Here is a 13,841-nt window from a genome sequence, read left to right as displayed (position 1 = left end):
CACAAGCAAGTAACCCAGTGTAAAAGTGCAACAGATTAAATAAAAACTACACATTTGTCAGCAGGGAACTATAATACAGACACTTTTTCAGCAACCTTTTATTATTTAAAAATATGTCTATTACAACAAGAAGATTTGATCTACAAAAATTGGGATAATTCTTTTCTGCCTGCACAGAAATGGTTCTGTTCATTTTAAATTGGGAAAGGTGTAGGTGTGTGTGAATGTGTGTGTGTGTGTGTGTGTGTGTGTGTGTGTGGGCTGTGTGTGTGTAAGTTTCTGTACAGGATGAGTAATGTGTGAGTATGTGTATGAGTGTGGCTATGACAACGGTCCAGGAGTGCAATACAGCTGGTAGACAGTGCGGCTCAAGGCTGGGCCCAGATTCCTGAAACACACCGAAAGCCAGCCTTCACATCACACTCACTACATACAATACCAACACGTACATCACAGTTTGGATTGGTAATTCTTTTAACGCTACGTCTTGTTAAAAAGAAAAACAACTTGGCTGCAAACCTTTTCAATTTCCCGTATCTTATGGAGGACAGGAGCTTCTCCCGCTCCATCTCGGTGGGGCACCGTTCATAAGCCTGCAGCAGACTGGGAGGGAAGGAGGGAGGAAAAAGGTACTGAAACTGCCATGGCAACGGAGAGGGGCGTGACTGCTTGGGCGTCTCAGCTTCCCGAGTCAAGCAGCAGCTCGACCAACTGCTCCCCTTCACCCCATGCCCTGCCTCTCCTGTGCAGAAAAACCAGCTGCCGCACTCAAATGCATCTCATCCATGCCATACCAATTTGTTTTCACTCGACACTTGGAAAGTCCATCCATAATAACGCACATGTCTTCTGAAACATATGCACCTTCCTTTTGCAAGACAACAGCTTAGCTGGGAGTGGGGACATTTGAGTTGGGAATTTGTCAATCCAAGAATTAGGTCTCAGATGGATTAAACAAATCACAAGATTATTTTAAGTGTGGCCTTGGAGGTTAGGCAGCATTTCAATAAAATAAATAAACGTCATACATACATCTTGGTTTGAAATGATCATTCTCAAACATGTGTTGCATGATTCTGATGGAATGATTGAATGATTTTGACTAAATTGAATGAATACCATCTACCTCCAAATGAAAACACCTGAGCAAATCTATAACCTGATTTCCTTTGTTTAAGTTTTATTTTTATTTTTTTACTGCTGTGTCCAGTATGCTGGCTAGTTTACCAACCAGCTAGTTGGTGACTGATGAAAGTCTGATGACTGAAAGTTTGTGCACTTTGTTATTGTTTGTGCGCCTGAGCACCCATTCTGTATGCACATTTTAATATGTAGGCATGAACTAAAAATCAGTATCGTAAAGACGTGTGGTTAGTATTTTGATTTTCCCCACTTAAAAATAGAGTATACTCATTTTCCTTCTGCTTTACCATCTATGACTACATCTTTCTTGTTACGTTGCGACTTAGGTGCAAATTCATGCCCTATAATTGGATGCATCAGATCATATTACAGCATGAAATACCGAGAAAAGGCATATTTATTCTACAGAGTCATACAGACTCAGGTCTGTAATGGAGACGACTGTACCAGAGGATTGCCAAATGCAAAGGCAAACTGGGGGCATCCTACTGACCAGAGAAGTTATTAGTGATTCTTTTTAGATACATTTTTGGGCATTTATAGCTCTTAGAAACAAAGCTGTATTTATTGAGGCTAACTTCTTCATCTTCTGACAACAGTTTTAATACAGTGGTCACTCGTGCTGGAGGCGTGTATGCAGTTTTTCAGCTAGACTGATTATATAGTTAAATATGCTGATAGGGCAGGTTGTGCATTAAGATGGTGACCGCATTGTCTAATAAAATTCTTATATTCTGTGCTTCATCAGTAAGCATATGATGTATTGACCCAATTAGGCGCTATTGGTTGGATGAAACGCATCACACGCCCTCATGGCACTACCATGTTCTATATGTTAACACATTCGCCCAATTGTATTAAATTGCAAGCATCAAATCACGTTATCATGTCCATCAAAAGCATCATCCCCCATGAAATATGAGGAAACATACAACTTAAACTGCAAATCCCTTTTCAGCCAAAGGTTTACAACAGTACTGTACGCCTAAGGGAATTAGCACAGCTGGTTTGACGTTCATATGTGGAATCAACGCTAGCAGGGTGTGTGGAAGTTAAGTGCCAGCACTGCCTACAGGGACCACTGTCATTAGCAGGGGCTTAAGTAGCTTTAGCCAGATACCATCTACCGTGAAAAATCAGGTTAATAAAGTACCTTTTCTTCTTCATTGGCAAAACTTGAAAATTACCTTAATTGACCTTTTTAATTTCTTGACTTTTTAAACTCAATTTGATATTTTCATTTTTTTTGCTCACTGTGCTGTAGTGCTCACTTGCTCACTGTGCTGTAGCGTATCCAGCTCAACTGTGACTGTAAGCGCACTGCTCTTGTCGCTGTATAGAGTCTCCATTGATGCTCATCCATGTGCATGTAGATGCTTCACCTGTCAGTGCTGTGGCTTCACTGTGACGGCTGTCCCGTGCTCACCTGCTCACTGTGCTGTATGCTCACCTGCTCACTGTGCTGTAGTGCTCAGCTGCTCACTGTGCTGTACTGCTCACCTGCTCACTGTGCTGTAGCGCTCTGCTCACGTGCTCACTGTGCTGTACTGCTCACCTGCTCACTGTGCTGTACTGCTCACCTGCTCACTGTGCTGTAGTGCTCACCTGCTCACTGTGCTGTAGTGCTCACCTGCTCACTGTGCTGTACTGCTCACCTGCTCACTGTGCTGTAGCGCTCACCTGCTCACTGTGCTGTAGTGCTCACCTGCTCACTGTGCTGTACTGCTCACCTGCTCACTGTGCTGTACTGCTCACCTGCTGACTGTGCTGCAGTGCTCACCTGCTCACTGTGCTGTAGTGCTCACCTGCTCACTGTGCTGTAGCGCTCACCTGCTCACTGTGCTGTAGCGCTCACCTGCTCACTGTGCTGTAGCGCTCACCTGCTCACTGTGCTGTAGCGCTCACCTGCTCAATGTGCTCACTGTGCTGTAGTGCTCAGCTGCTCACTGTGCTGTACTGCTCACCTGCTCACTGTGCTGTAGCGCTCATCTGCTCACTGTGCTCACTGTGCTGTACTGCTCACCTGCTCACTGTGCTGTACTGCTCACCTGCTCACTGTGCTGTAGGCCATCTCATGCTCTCACTGGCTCACTGTGCTGTAGTGCTCACTGCTCACTGTGCTGTATGCTCACCTGCTCACTGTGCTGTAGCGCTCACCTGCTCACTGTGCTGTAGTGCTCACCTGCTCACTGTGCTGTACTGCTCACCTGCTCACTGTGCTGTACTGCTCACCTGCTGACTGTGCTGCAGTGCTCACCTGCTCACTGTGCTGTAGTGCTCACCTGCTCACTGTGCTGTACCTCACGCTCACTGTGCTCACTGTGCTGTAGAGCTCACTTGCTCACTGTGCTGTAGTGCTCACCTGCTCACTGTGCTGTAGCGCTCACCTGCTCACTGTGCTGTAGTGCTCACCTGCTCACTGTGCTGTAGTGCTCACCTGCTCACTGTGCTGTAGCGCTCACCTGCTCACTGTGCTGTAGTGCTCACCTGCTCACTGTGCTGTACTGCTCACCTGCTCACTGTGCTGTAGTGCTCACCTGCTCACTGTGCTGTACTGCTCACCTGCTCACTGTGCTGTAGTGCTCACCTGCTCACTGTGCTGTACTGCTCACCTGCTCACTGTGCTGTAGCGCTCACCTGCTCACTGTGCTGTAGTGCTCACCTGCTCACTGTGCTGCAGTGCTCACCTGCTCACTGTGCTGTAGTGCTCCAGAATGGCGGCAGCTTTGTCTCCGGAGATCCCGCTGATCTGCATCAGCTGCCTGGCAAACACTTCCCTCACCGTCTGGCACTGAGGGAGACAGGCTGTTATACACACCCACACGCACATGCACACACGCGCACACACAGGCTGGCACACACACACGCAGGCACACACAGGCTGACACACACAGGCTGGCACACATGCACGCACGCACACACAAGCTGACACACACAGGGTGGCGCACAGACACAGGCTGACGCACACATCCAAGTTAGCAAGATTGTGTGTAACTGTCTTGCAAAAATACGGGATATACACACATCTTTCCCTCTTACAAATACACACAGTTACAAGGGTGCAAATATCCAATAAGACAAATAGAATATCCTGAAATATACTTTTACATTAGCACCCTCTGTTTTAGAGACACCTCCACGTTAAAATATAAGGACAATAAGGTTGTACCGTTCATGTGATTGTTCATGTCACACAGGTATGCATATGATAGTCACAGAAACAGGGGCAGATGTAAAGACCTGTGACAGGGATTACGACAGAGCCAGCACACAGGGGGCGGTACCTTGTTTTTGACGGCCCCATGGTTGAACTCAGAAAAGGAAAGGAGAGAGCAGGAGGGGCTCTCTTTCTCTCTCCCCGCACACGGTCCCTCGCTCCCTCCCTCACCTTCTTCCTCTCTCGAGCGACAAAACAGCGTTCTGTTCTGGGTGTGAGAACAAGGGAGGCGGAGTCACATAATGGAAACGTCACACTGCTGCTGACTTGCGTGGCGTTTGAGCTACAATGCAAAAACCGTGGAGTGTAATATGCTCCTGTTCTCCTGGGGGGCTAGTGAAACTCCCCCCAGGAGCTCTGAGGATTGAGTACGCATGACAGAGATCTGCAATCCTGCCCCCCTCCCTCTCTAACCAATCACATGCATGACAGAGATCTGTAATCCCACCCCCCTCCCTCTCTAACCAATCACATGCATGACAGAGATCTGTAATCCCTCCCCCCTCCCTCTCTGACCAATCACACGCTCAGCATGCCACAGCTCACCTGGTACAGTTTCTGGAGTTGTCTGGTCATGACAGTCAGGTATGCGACAGACTCTTTCACATCCTGCACTCTCTTCACAAAGAAGCCATCCACCACCTGGGTGATGCGTGTACAAACACACAGGCACAACACACACAGACTTTTCAGGTTTTTGTACATTGAAAACACACTACAAACTACCTGTGGACTAATGTACACATGTGCGTGCGCATGCACACACACACGTCTCAAGGTCACAAAAGGGTATCTGGGGACTACATTAAATCAGTACTGTTTGCCGATGTCTTGACCATGGTATGTGTTTGTGTGTTTATGTGAGAGTTCATTTCTTACAACAGTTCTGTTGTGAGTACATGCATTTGTATTCCTGGATGCTAAGTACAGTTCATGGGAGTGCCAGTGTGTAAATGATCCTGTATTCAGGTGTGCGTGTATGTGAGCAAGCGTATGTGAGGTAGTGATGTACCTGTGTGTTGACTATGGCCTGCTGCAGGGTGCTCTCAGGTAAGCTCAGGTGAGCCGCAGCTGATCCACACTCTTCCACCAGGTAGATCGGCCTTCGCAGACCGCACCTCTTCAGACGGAACTAACAGACGGAGGAGGACACGGAACGCAACACAAATGGTAGGGCAGAAAGCAAAACTAACAGAGAAGGGAACAAACTAAATTGAAGAGGAGAGGATGAAACAAAGTGATGGGGGACAGGCTGAGGCAGGGCAGGGGAGAAAGAGAGAGGGAGAGTGGGCTGCCCCACCAGAATGGAGACTGACAATATACAGGTTGGGCTCCTTTCTCCGTGTCTCCCTGAGATTGGTTACCTTCTGCTCCCTGAAGCGGCCGTCGATGATGCTGCCACACAGGTCATCTATCCTCTTCCTCTCGATCACGTAATCCAGGACCAGCTCCTTCCCCGGGGGAGGTCGCAGCTGGCCTGGAGGGAGGGGTCAAGAGCTTAGATTACAGCCGCAGCGACCACACAAACTATTACCGGCATCATCATTACTATTATTATACAAGATCGATATATCATTGATTATGGGAAGCCCCACTCCAGGGCACTTACATGAGCTCCAATACTGTCCCTTTCTTAACCGGTTTATTAAAAAATCATCTCTCTTTTTAAAAAGATCTTATAATGACAGTTTCACATTGAGTTCTCACACCTGATCCTTGAGTCCAATGTTGTGATCACTACAAATCTCTGGATTTGGGATTCTGAAGATCAAAAAAAGCCATGACAGAGAATTGGGCAGTTATTGAAGAGCTTTGTGTTGTATTTGTATCCTCACACACGGCTAATTCTAAAGGTCACCGGTTCAGGTGCCCACCTAGCATGCAACTGATACGGTCTGTGCGGAAATGAGGATAGGCTCACAGCGCCACCAAGAGCCAAGTAACGAGTACTGCAGCTAATTGTTAGCTGTGGCATAATGACCAGCAGGGAGAGGGCTAGAAGACAAATGGACAGAAAGCAAATGGAAGGGGCGTGCTAGAACAGACAGAGAACAAGACGAAGCTGTGTGTGTGTGTGTGTGTGTGTGTGTGCGCGCGTGTGTGTGCGCTTATTACCTGGTACCGGTGCAACTCTCTCACGGGCCACCCACAGGAAGTCCCCCACATTCAGCTTCCTGATGTCAAAGGTCACGCCGTTCCTCTGGAGCTCCTTGACAAGTTCCTGCTTGCGTGCCGTGCAGCCCCTGTTCCCAGAACACACCCCTGCTACACAACTACACCGCAGCTTCTGACTAGAGCTACAACTTCAACCACCCACCCACCGCCATGCAGTCAAATCCCCAGTGCTGTCTGGCTTGAGTCTACTCAGCCGTGCACCACAGACAATGCAATGGAGCGCCGCAGCAGTGCATTCAATTCATCAGACGCAGCACAGGCCCACGCGGTGGTGGTTGGATTGCTGCCGTACCCGGTCGTCTCGATGAAGTCCACACACAGCACGATGTCATAGCAGCCGGGGAGAAGAGCCTCTCCCAACGGCCTCCTCAGCGTTTCAGCAGCCTGGGATTTTCCTGTGACGCCCAACCCAGGCTCGGGGAGGGCTGGCATCTCTGCAGGGCTGCAGAGGTAGAGGGAGAGAGAGAGACAAAGTCTACATGAACCAATTTGAATGGAATCAGGTAGTGTGTGCTTGTGTGTGCGTGTGTGTGTGTAATGAAGTCTCAAATTAGGAATAAAGACAAAGTCTATATTAACCTATGTGAATTAAATTATGTAGTATGTGTATGTGTTTGTGAGAGAGAGTGAGTGAGTGACAGTGACAGAAAGAGAGATTGCTCTTAATGTTGTACAAAAAGAGGCCACATCATTAATAAGATCAGCATGCAATTTTCCACCTTGACACTGCTCCATGGTACTCTCACTAGGCCACATCACAATCTCCTCAAGCAGTAGCAAACAACAGTGAATTAAGTTAATTATTCATGTTAGTTATCCACTCACCAGTCTTCCCTCTCATCCTCATCTTTCCCTTCCTCTAGCTCATCCTCCGTCAGGTCCACGGCAGGGGGGCCTCGTTCGCCCAAACTCCCCCCCTCGCTGGCCTCCAGTCGCTCTGCCAGGGCCATGCCCTGCTCTGTCAGAGAGTATCTGCCACACAGCCGAGGATGAGCATCACGAGTGGGGAGTCACTGTAAGCACCAGATACTGCCCATCTGTCCGCACAGAACAAGGCCCACTTCAAAAGTTCTACTCGAATACCAACTGCATAATCGTCTCTACCAGTGCGTAAAGCCCCACGTATTGCTTACTGCACTGTTTTGTAAATAGATATGCTTGTATTCTAGATTTGCTTTTAGCATTGCAGTGGATATCTGCCTACAGGAGGAGGCGGCAGAGCATGTACATCTTCCTTATTTTACAGCCATGCTCATCACCCTCACTTCCTGTTAGCAGTGATGGTTGGCGAGCTCCACAGTGACGATGGTGATGAGTGGCACCGTGGCACATTAAAACGCAGCACTGGGTGCCTCTCAGATGGGACTTGGCTGCTCAGTCGTAGAAAAAGTCTTCTTCATTACTGCATCACTCAGCAGTGTGAAAGAGCTACAGGACTGAGTTACGAGACAAACAGTAAATCAGTTTTCTTGTTGCCATGGACACCCTGCATTTAAGAACATTCAAAATGGGCTGCATTCATATATGTCGAGATACTGAAATTAAGTACTATTCAGATTTTAATTCAATAAGTAATAATATTCTTACATATTTCGGAAATGATAAATGTTGTCATTGCTTTAAAGTAAAGAAGTGGTAGGCTGCTATTGTCTCAGTTACAGTAACAGCTTGTCTGACAGAGTAGGATAGTACATGCAACCTGTTTAACCAATCAATAAATAGTAAACAAAAGAGAGCCGTCGTCGTCTTAAGGAACCAGAAATCTGCGGGAACAGAAAATCAATGCGGGGGCCATTTTGAATTCCTTCACACACAGAGAGAAGTGCTCCGCAAGAAAACTGCGGAGAGATGCACAGCACATTGGGCAGGGAAGGAGAGCTGGAGGGACAGGAAGTAGCTGCCATTGAGCTCGCCGACGGGTTCAGCGAGCCACTGCTCCCCCAGCGTAAGGTAGAAAACGCTCCTCATCTCACACATCACCTCGTTTGGCGAGGCAGTGCTTAGGTAGTCAATACATGTTCTCCCCTGATGAGAGCTCTCTTTAGACCAGTTTTCCATGCTCACCACAGTACATGCATCCTGCCACTGTCATTAACCGCTACAACGCTGTTAAGGCTATCACCTGCATACAAGAGGTTCACAAGAATCGCTAACTACATTTTGGATAAACGTGGCAAGCATCACCACTTCCTTGAACATGATGCTTTTCGACACTTTACCGCAATCTACATTCAGTGACAAAGCCATCACAATGCAGGGAAAAGAGGAAGTAAATGATAAATTAGCTGCACGTACATTTTGTGCCAGTTGTTGGCCACATCTGGCTGGCTACTGTTATAAATCCCTTCCGCATGTAAACGACAGGGAGGCATTCCGGTCCCAGAAGCCGTGTGCCCTTGCCATTTGAGAGTACAGCAGAGTCCATTAGTAATTTATCACATATGCTAGCTGCATGTACGCGTAGCAGCACACGGGATAATGGTGCTGTGCTGCCCTGGGCCCTGCGTGATTTACCGACTCCGTTTGGGACCGAAGCCGTACACAGGGATGGAGCACGATGGAGCACGGCGACATTAGGGAGCGCGTAGACATGTTTCAGACAGTGACCGTTCAATTCAGCCGCTCAAAACTCACTCAGTTACATTTACTCCTGGAAAATAATGAACACGGTCCACCTTCTGGCGGACGTACAAATCACACTTTAATACCTGCAGTTTAATCCTGCACTGAATGGGAGACATGATTGATGCATTAGGTGCATAGTAGTATAGTTTCACACATACTGTACATTATAACAGCGCATGTTTGAGTGAAGCTGGCTGTTATCAAATTCCAAGTGACCTAAATTTTACTGTGGGGCAATTAGACAGTGTTATGCATGCAAAGCAAGAGGGCAAAGGTAAGCACACAGCTCTGCAATAAGTAAGGCATACCACTGTACCGCAGAGTTTCCCCGTGCAGTGCTTGCCTGTCTAATTCACATCCTAAGTATACTGTGATCATTGTAATTATTAAATATTTATACTGTACTAAATAGCTACAAGCCTTAGCGCCATGTTGTAATAGCATGTTTCCATGTACTTGTGCATCTAACAGATACTACTGCAGTGCAGTCAGTTGTGCAGCGACAGGGCAGTGTGGATCACCTGGCGGGGCTGTGAGTCTTGATGAGCAGGTCCTTTTGTATGAGTGTGCTGACAGAGGACCAGGCGGTGTATTTACTGCCCAAATCCGGCTACAGAGGGATGACAGAGAGGAAGTGAGAGAGTGCGAATGACAAAAAGACAGGGTGAAAGACTGCAACTTTCACATACATATTTGACAGAAAGTAAACTCATCTCTGATAGGGGGTAGAGCAAGTAGATCAAAACTGCTCAACCCTGTTCCAACCCTCTACCATCCGGTACGTTTTCTTTTCAACCCTAATCCGGCACAGTGGATTTGACAAATTCGCAGCTCAGTGAGATAGCTAGCTGTTGAACGACCTGTGCTTTGGTAGAGTTGGAGTGAAAACCAATAGGACGGTAGATCTCCAGGAGCAGGGTTGGGCAGCCATTGAAGTAGAATGTTTGTAGTTTGTATTGAACTACAGCAGAACCAACTAAACATTCAAAATGCTTTCTTGATAGCACAACCTGCCTGTTGACAACTTAAAAATTTGAAGCTGTCGGTCTTCGTTTGAGGTGGGGTACATTATCATAACCAGAAGCATTTCGTTTACTTTCGTCTGCATTGGGAAATTGTGCATTAACAATTCAACGCTATGACCCTTCAGAGCAGCGTTCCCCCTGACTCACCGCAGAGAACGATTTGTCACACAGTGGCTGAGCTTCCCGCTGCAGCTCCATCTTCAACATGAAACCTTTGCTGCCAGGAATCTGAGTAAAAACACGACAGTGTTTGAGTAACTCTAAACACTCTGAATACATTTCTCGTATGGCGTGATGTAATGGCTCTGAATTCACTTAGGTCAACAGCGATGTGGGAAGATCGCTGCTTCTTCTCCTGTAATGCAATAAACATATTTTTAAAAAGAGCACGCCAAACATAAAGGTACGGGGCAGTAGAAGAGTGAGTAGTAGAAGAGAATAGCGTAGAAACTTCTGTGCACTCTAAGTTCTAGTTTACCAAGCCAGAGCATTCTTTCAGGAAGACCTTTCGACCCAAAAATTGGCAAACACAGTGAGACTTTTCAGACTAGAGTACTAGTGACGTACTGTTCTCTCACTCAATCAACCAATTAACCTAATTTTGATTCACATGGGTGATATGGGTGTTTGATAACTTTTTTCATTAAATAAAAGAAATTATTTTTAAAATATGTTTTGTGTTTAGTTTACTCCAGTTCCCTTTGTCTAATATTACATTTTGTCTAAAGATCTAAAACGATTCAGTGTGACAAATATGCAATTATAGGGGACATCAGGAAGGCGGCAAATCATTTTTCCCAGCATTTTACAACCTCAGCCACCAATATGGCTTACATAAAAAACAATCCAGGAAATGCTGAAAAAGTATTATCTAGGTTAATGTGATATAATGTACAATATGGAAGATGAAAAATCATATGGCAAGGGTCAGTTAAAAATAGCAGGTAAGGAGGAAATAAGCACCAATCCAATACCTGACAGTGTCTGTACAGCGTGAGAAGGACAGCATAGCCACCTGTCCTTTTCTGTGGCACATATTCCCTCTTCTTTTTCCACCCTTTCTCCTTTCCTCCATCTCCCTGTAGATTTTTCTGGAAGGGCAGAACAGGAGAGTGACTCAACTCAACTCCCCAACAGGCAACTGGCCTATATTCAGTGGGTCTATCACAGAAGACACATCGCTGTATTTCTTATGGACTCAACAATAAAAATCATTTTCAGTATTTCAGTGAATTTCAGTGTGATTACAAATGTAAAATTGTCAAGTACAGAGCCAAATCAAGAAAAATGTATATATATCTTTGTCCCAAACATTACAGAGCTTGCTGTATGTAGCGATGCCTCACTTTAAAATATCATCACAGATGTACAAGGCATTGATGCCAGCTTTTAGAAAGGCTAAAAAAGAATTCCTTCCAAACTCACAGAAGCAATTTTTTAAAACTCATCATAAAGACATCATACTATTTTGCTATGTGGATTTCTCTAATGACAGTCTACTGACCCAAAAGGAAATACAAAAGGAAAGAAATGTACAGTGCTGTGGTAATATTAACTAATTACAATGTAACACAATGTTCTTTCATTTTAATTTGTCATAGGCTGTCCAGTTGTGTTGCCTACCCTCTTTGCACCATTCTTCATTTTTATAACTTGATAAAAGTAAGTTTTATCTTTCCCAGTTGGTTTATAGTGTTGCACTGTTACACGGTCTCTGTAGCTATAATAGAATTTAAGGTGACACAAAACATGACTTATTGTATGTGTTTTATATAAAGTACATTGTCCTGTGCTATATTTGGTGTAACTTTCCACTCACAGAATTTACATTTCCCCTGCCTAAGGTATCTGTGGAGGTTTCCGAGTGGGGCTTTGAGGTAGCCAGCTTATTACTGCCTCTGCGTGGAGGATCAACGCCGCCGGGGAGCGAATGGATTGGGGCGTCTGCACCTGCAGAAAGACAAAGACACAGCAGAGGACCGATTAGATACGTAGCAATGATTTAAGACTATGCCGCTTGCCCCCAAAAGCCCATCAAGATATGTCTTACGTCTCACCGTGCTCTTTGTAATGCCTTTGCAGCCTGTCGTCGAGGACCTTACAAATCCCGTCGCCGAAGTTCTGCAGTATCTTGGCCTCTTTTCCGTTTCGCAAGGGGAGAGGATATTTCTTTAGAGAGTTGATGGCCTGAGTGGACAGTGATGAGATCAACACAACGATGAAATGGAAAGCCGCACTTTATAGAAAACCCTGTCCACGCGGATTTCAGGCGACTCACCTTCTGGTAGACGTGCTGTGTTTTCATGCCCCGCTCTTTAGCTTGGTCTCTCAGTTCGCTTAGCCAGTGGAGGAAAAGAGGATTTGGACAGGGTGACAAAGCACGCTTACGACCCAGACGGACCGCTTCGGAGGCTGGCATTCCTCCACACGCTGGGAGAAGAATACCAACCTTTAGCTTTCTTGATTTGCAGACAGTTATCGATACCCCGTATGCCCTGCCTCGGCTAGCTACCCAGCTTATTACGTTACTGCGTTGCTAACGTCCGCTAACACATTGGCTAAATGAAAACGAACTTGCTGTGCAATGCATATCAATAAAAGTTAGCAGACCACTTTATTGATAGTAAAACAATGCAACACATAAGACGCTCCGAAATGGCATCCTATTAACTTGTGAGCAAACATGCAGTTAATCATGTCCACAAAACCCGTACCCCAAAAAACACTTCTATGTGAATGATTGGATTCAACCCCGCAACTTCACAATTCAAAACAGTCTGTACCATAAAGTTTTAGCAAAACCATATGAATTGCCTCTTGCCATGTCATCGAATGCTTTCACAGCGCCGCCTGCAGTCGTGAGTGTATATTTGCTTCACCCCAGTTTACTCTGTTTTGCTCATGTAATTTCCAAGAATGAATGAATAAATAAGCTGCTGTCGATAGAAACCAATTAACTGTTCAGGGAGTGAAACCTCCACATCCACGGTGACGCTGAGCTATTGTCTCGCCTATCGGGACTTCCGGCCTCGGCCAACACAGGCAAGGTGAGAATTGGCTGACAGCGTATCAATGCTTACTGTACCTGGATACGCAGTCCCAGTCAGATCCCCGTCAATGACGGTAGATAGGCCTATGTACACCTGTGTTGGCACAAGTTCTAAAACACGGGGAATTCTTCAATGTATTTTGTTTGTAAATATTGTATTTTACCGACTTATATTAGCCATTATTTCTAACAGATCTTTTTTCCGTGCACTATATTACATTTCAGGCCATGCATTGGCCTACAAATCAAAATGCAATTTTCGTGTGCTTATTTATATAAACCAATTACGCACGAATACATCCATACAACCATAGTTAGCCTACACACCACCATGCTGGTTTATTATTGATTTTGATTACTTTTATGTAAATGAATGAATTAATGAATTGATTAATTAATTAAGCAATGACGCCAAACGTCGCCGTTGCCTCCAAAGAGGCTATAGGCCTATATCATTGCTGTGAAAGTACAATGTTGGTGTATGACAGCTGTGTGCTGGCTTGCTTTCCTTTTTATGTCTTTTTGTAGTGCTCGAGTTCACGTTCAAGGCATGGTATAGCCTAAATATAATTGGTTATTCGTATTTGATTTCAGTAGTTACTGTAAG

The 13,841-nt window shown here is 45.7% G+C and overlaps 1 protein-coding gene across 2 annotated transcripts; it reads right to left on the bottom strand.

The window, feature by feature from the left end:
• Window positions 1-80: 80 nt before the first annotated feature.
• Window positions 81-13,077, bottom strand: mus81 (MUS81 structure-specific endonuclease subunit). 2 transcript variants are annotated; one of them, XM_064329096.1, is made up of 17 exons: window positions 12,969-13,077; window positions 12,464-12,615; window positions 12,243-12,372; window positions 12,005-12,135; window positions 11,160-11,276; window positions 10,333-10,413; window positions 9,682-9,770; window positions 7,361-7,507; window positions 6,828-6,977; window positions 6,476-6,603; window positions 5,725-5,837; window positions 5,373-5,492; window positions 4,907-5,002; window positions 4,428-4,568; window positions 3,831-3,934; window positions 520-603; window positions 81-388 (listed from the first exon to the last, which is right to left on the bottom strand). In XM_064329096.1, the coding sequence occupies exons 1-17, from the start codon at window positions 13,012-13,014 to the stop codon at window positions 322-324; spliced, it is 1,896 nt and encodes a 631-aa protein (XP_064185166.1). In that variant the 5' UTR covers window positions 13,015-13,077; the 3' UTR covers window positions 81-321. The 2 variants fall into 2 exon arrangements, with proteins under 2 accessions (XP_064185166.1, XP_064185167.1); XM_064329097.1 differs by having other exon boundaries at window positions 12,900-12,969.
• Window positions 13,078-13,841: the final 764 nt, after the last annotated feature.

This window comes from Anguilla rostrata, chromosome 3 (assembly GCF_018555375.3).
Source record: "Anguilla rostrata isolate EN2019 chromosome 3, ASM1855537v3, whole genome shotgun sequence".
Classification (NCBI taxonomy): domain Eukaryota; kingdom Metazoa; phylum Chordata; class Actinopteri; order Anguilliformes; family Anguillidae; genus Anguilla; species Anguilla rostrata.
Note: the sequence above shows the minus strand (reverse complement) of the source record. Positions and strands in the feature narration are given on the sequence as shown.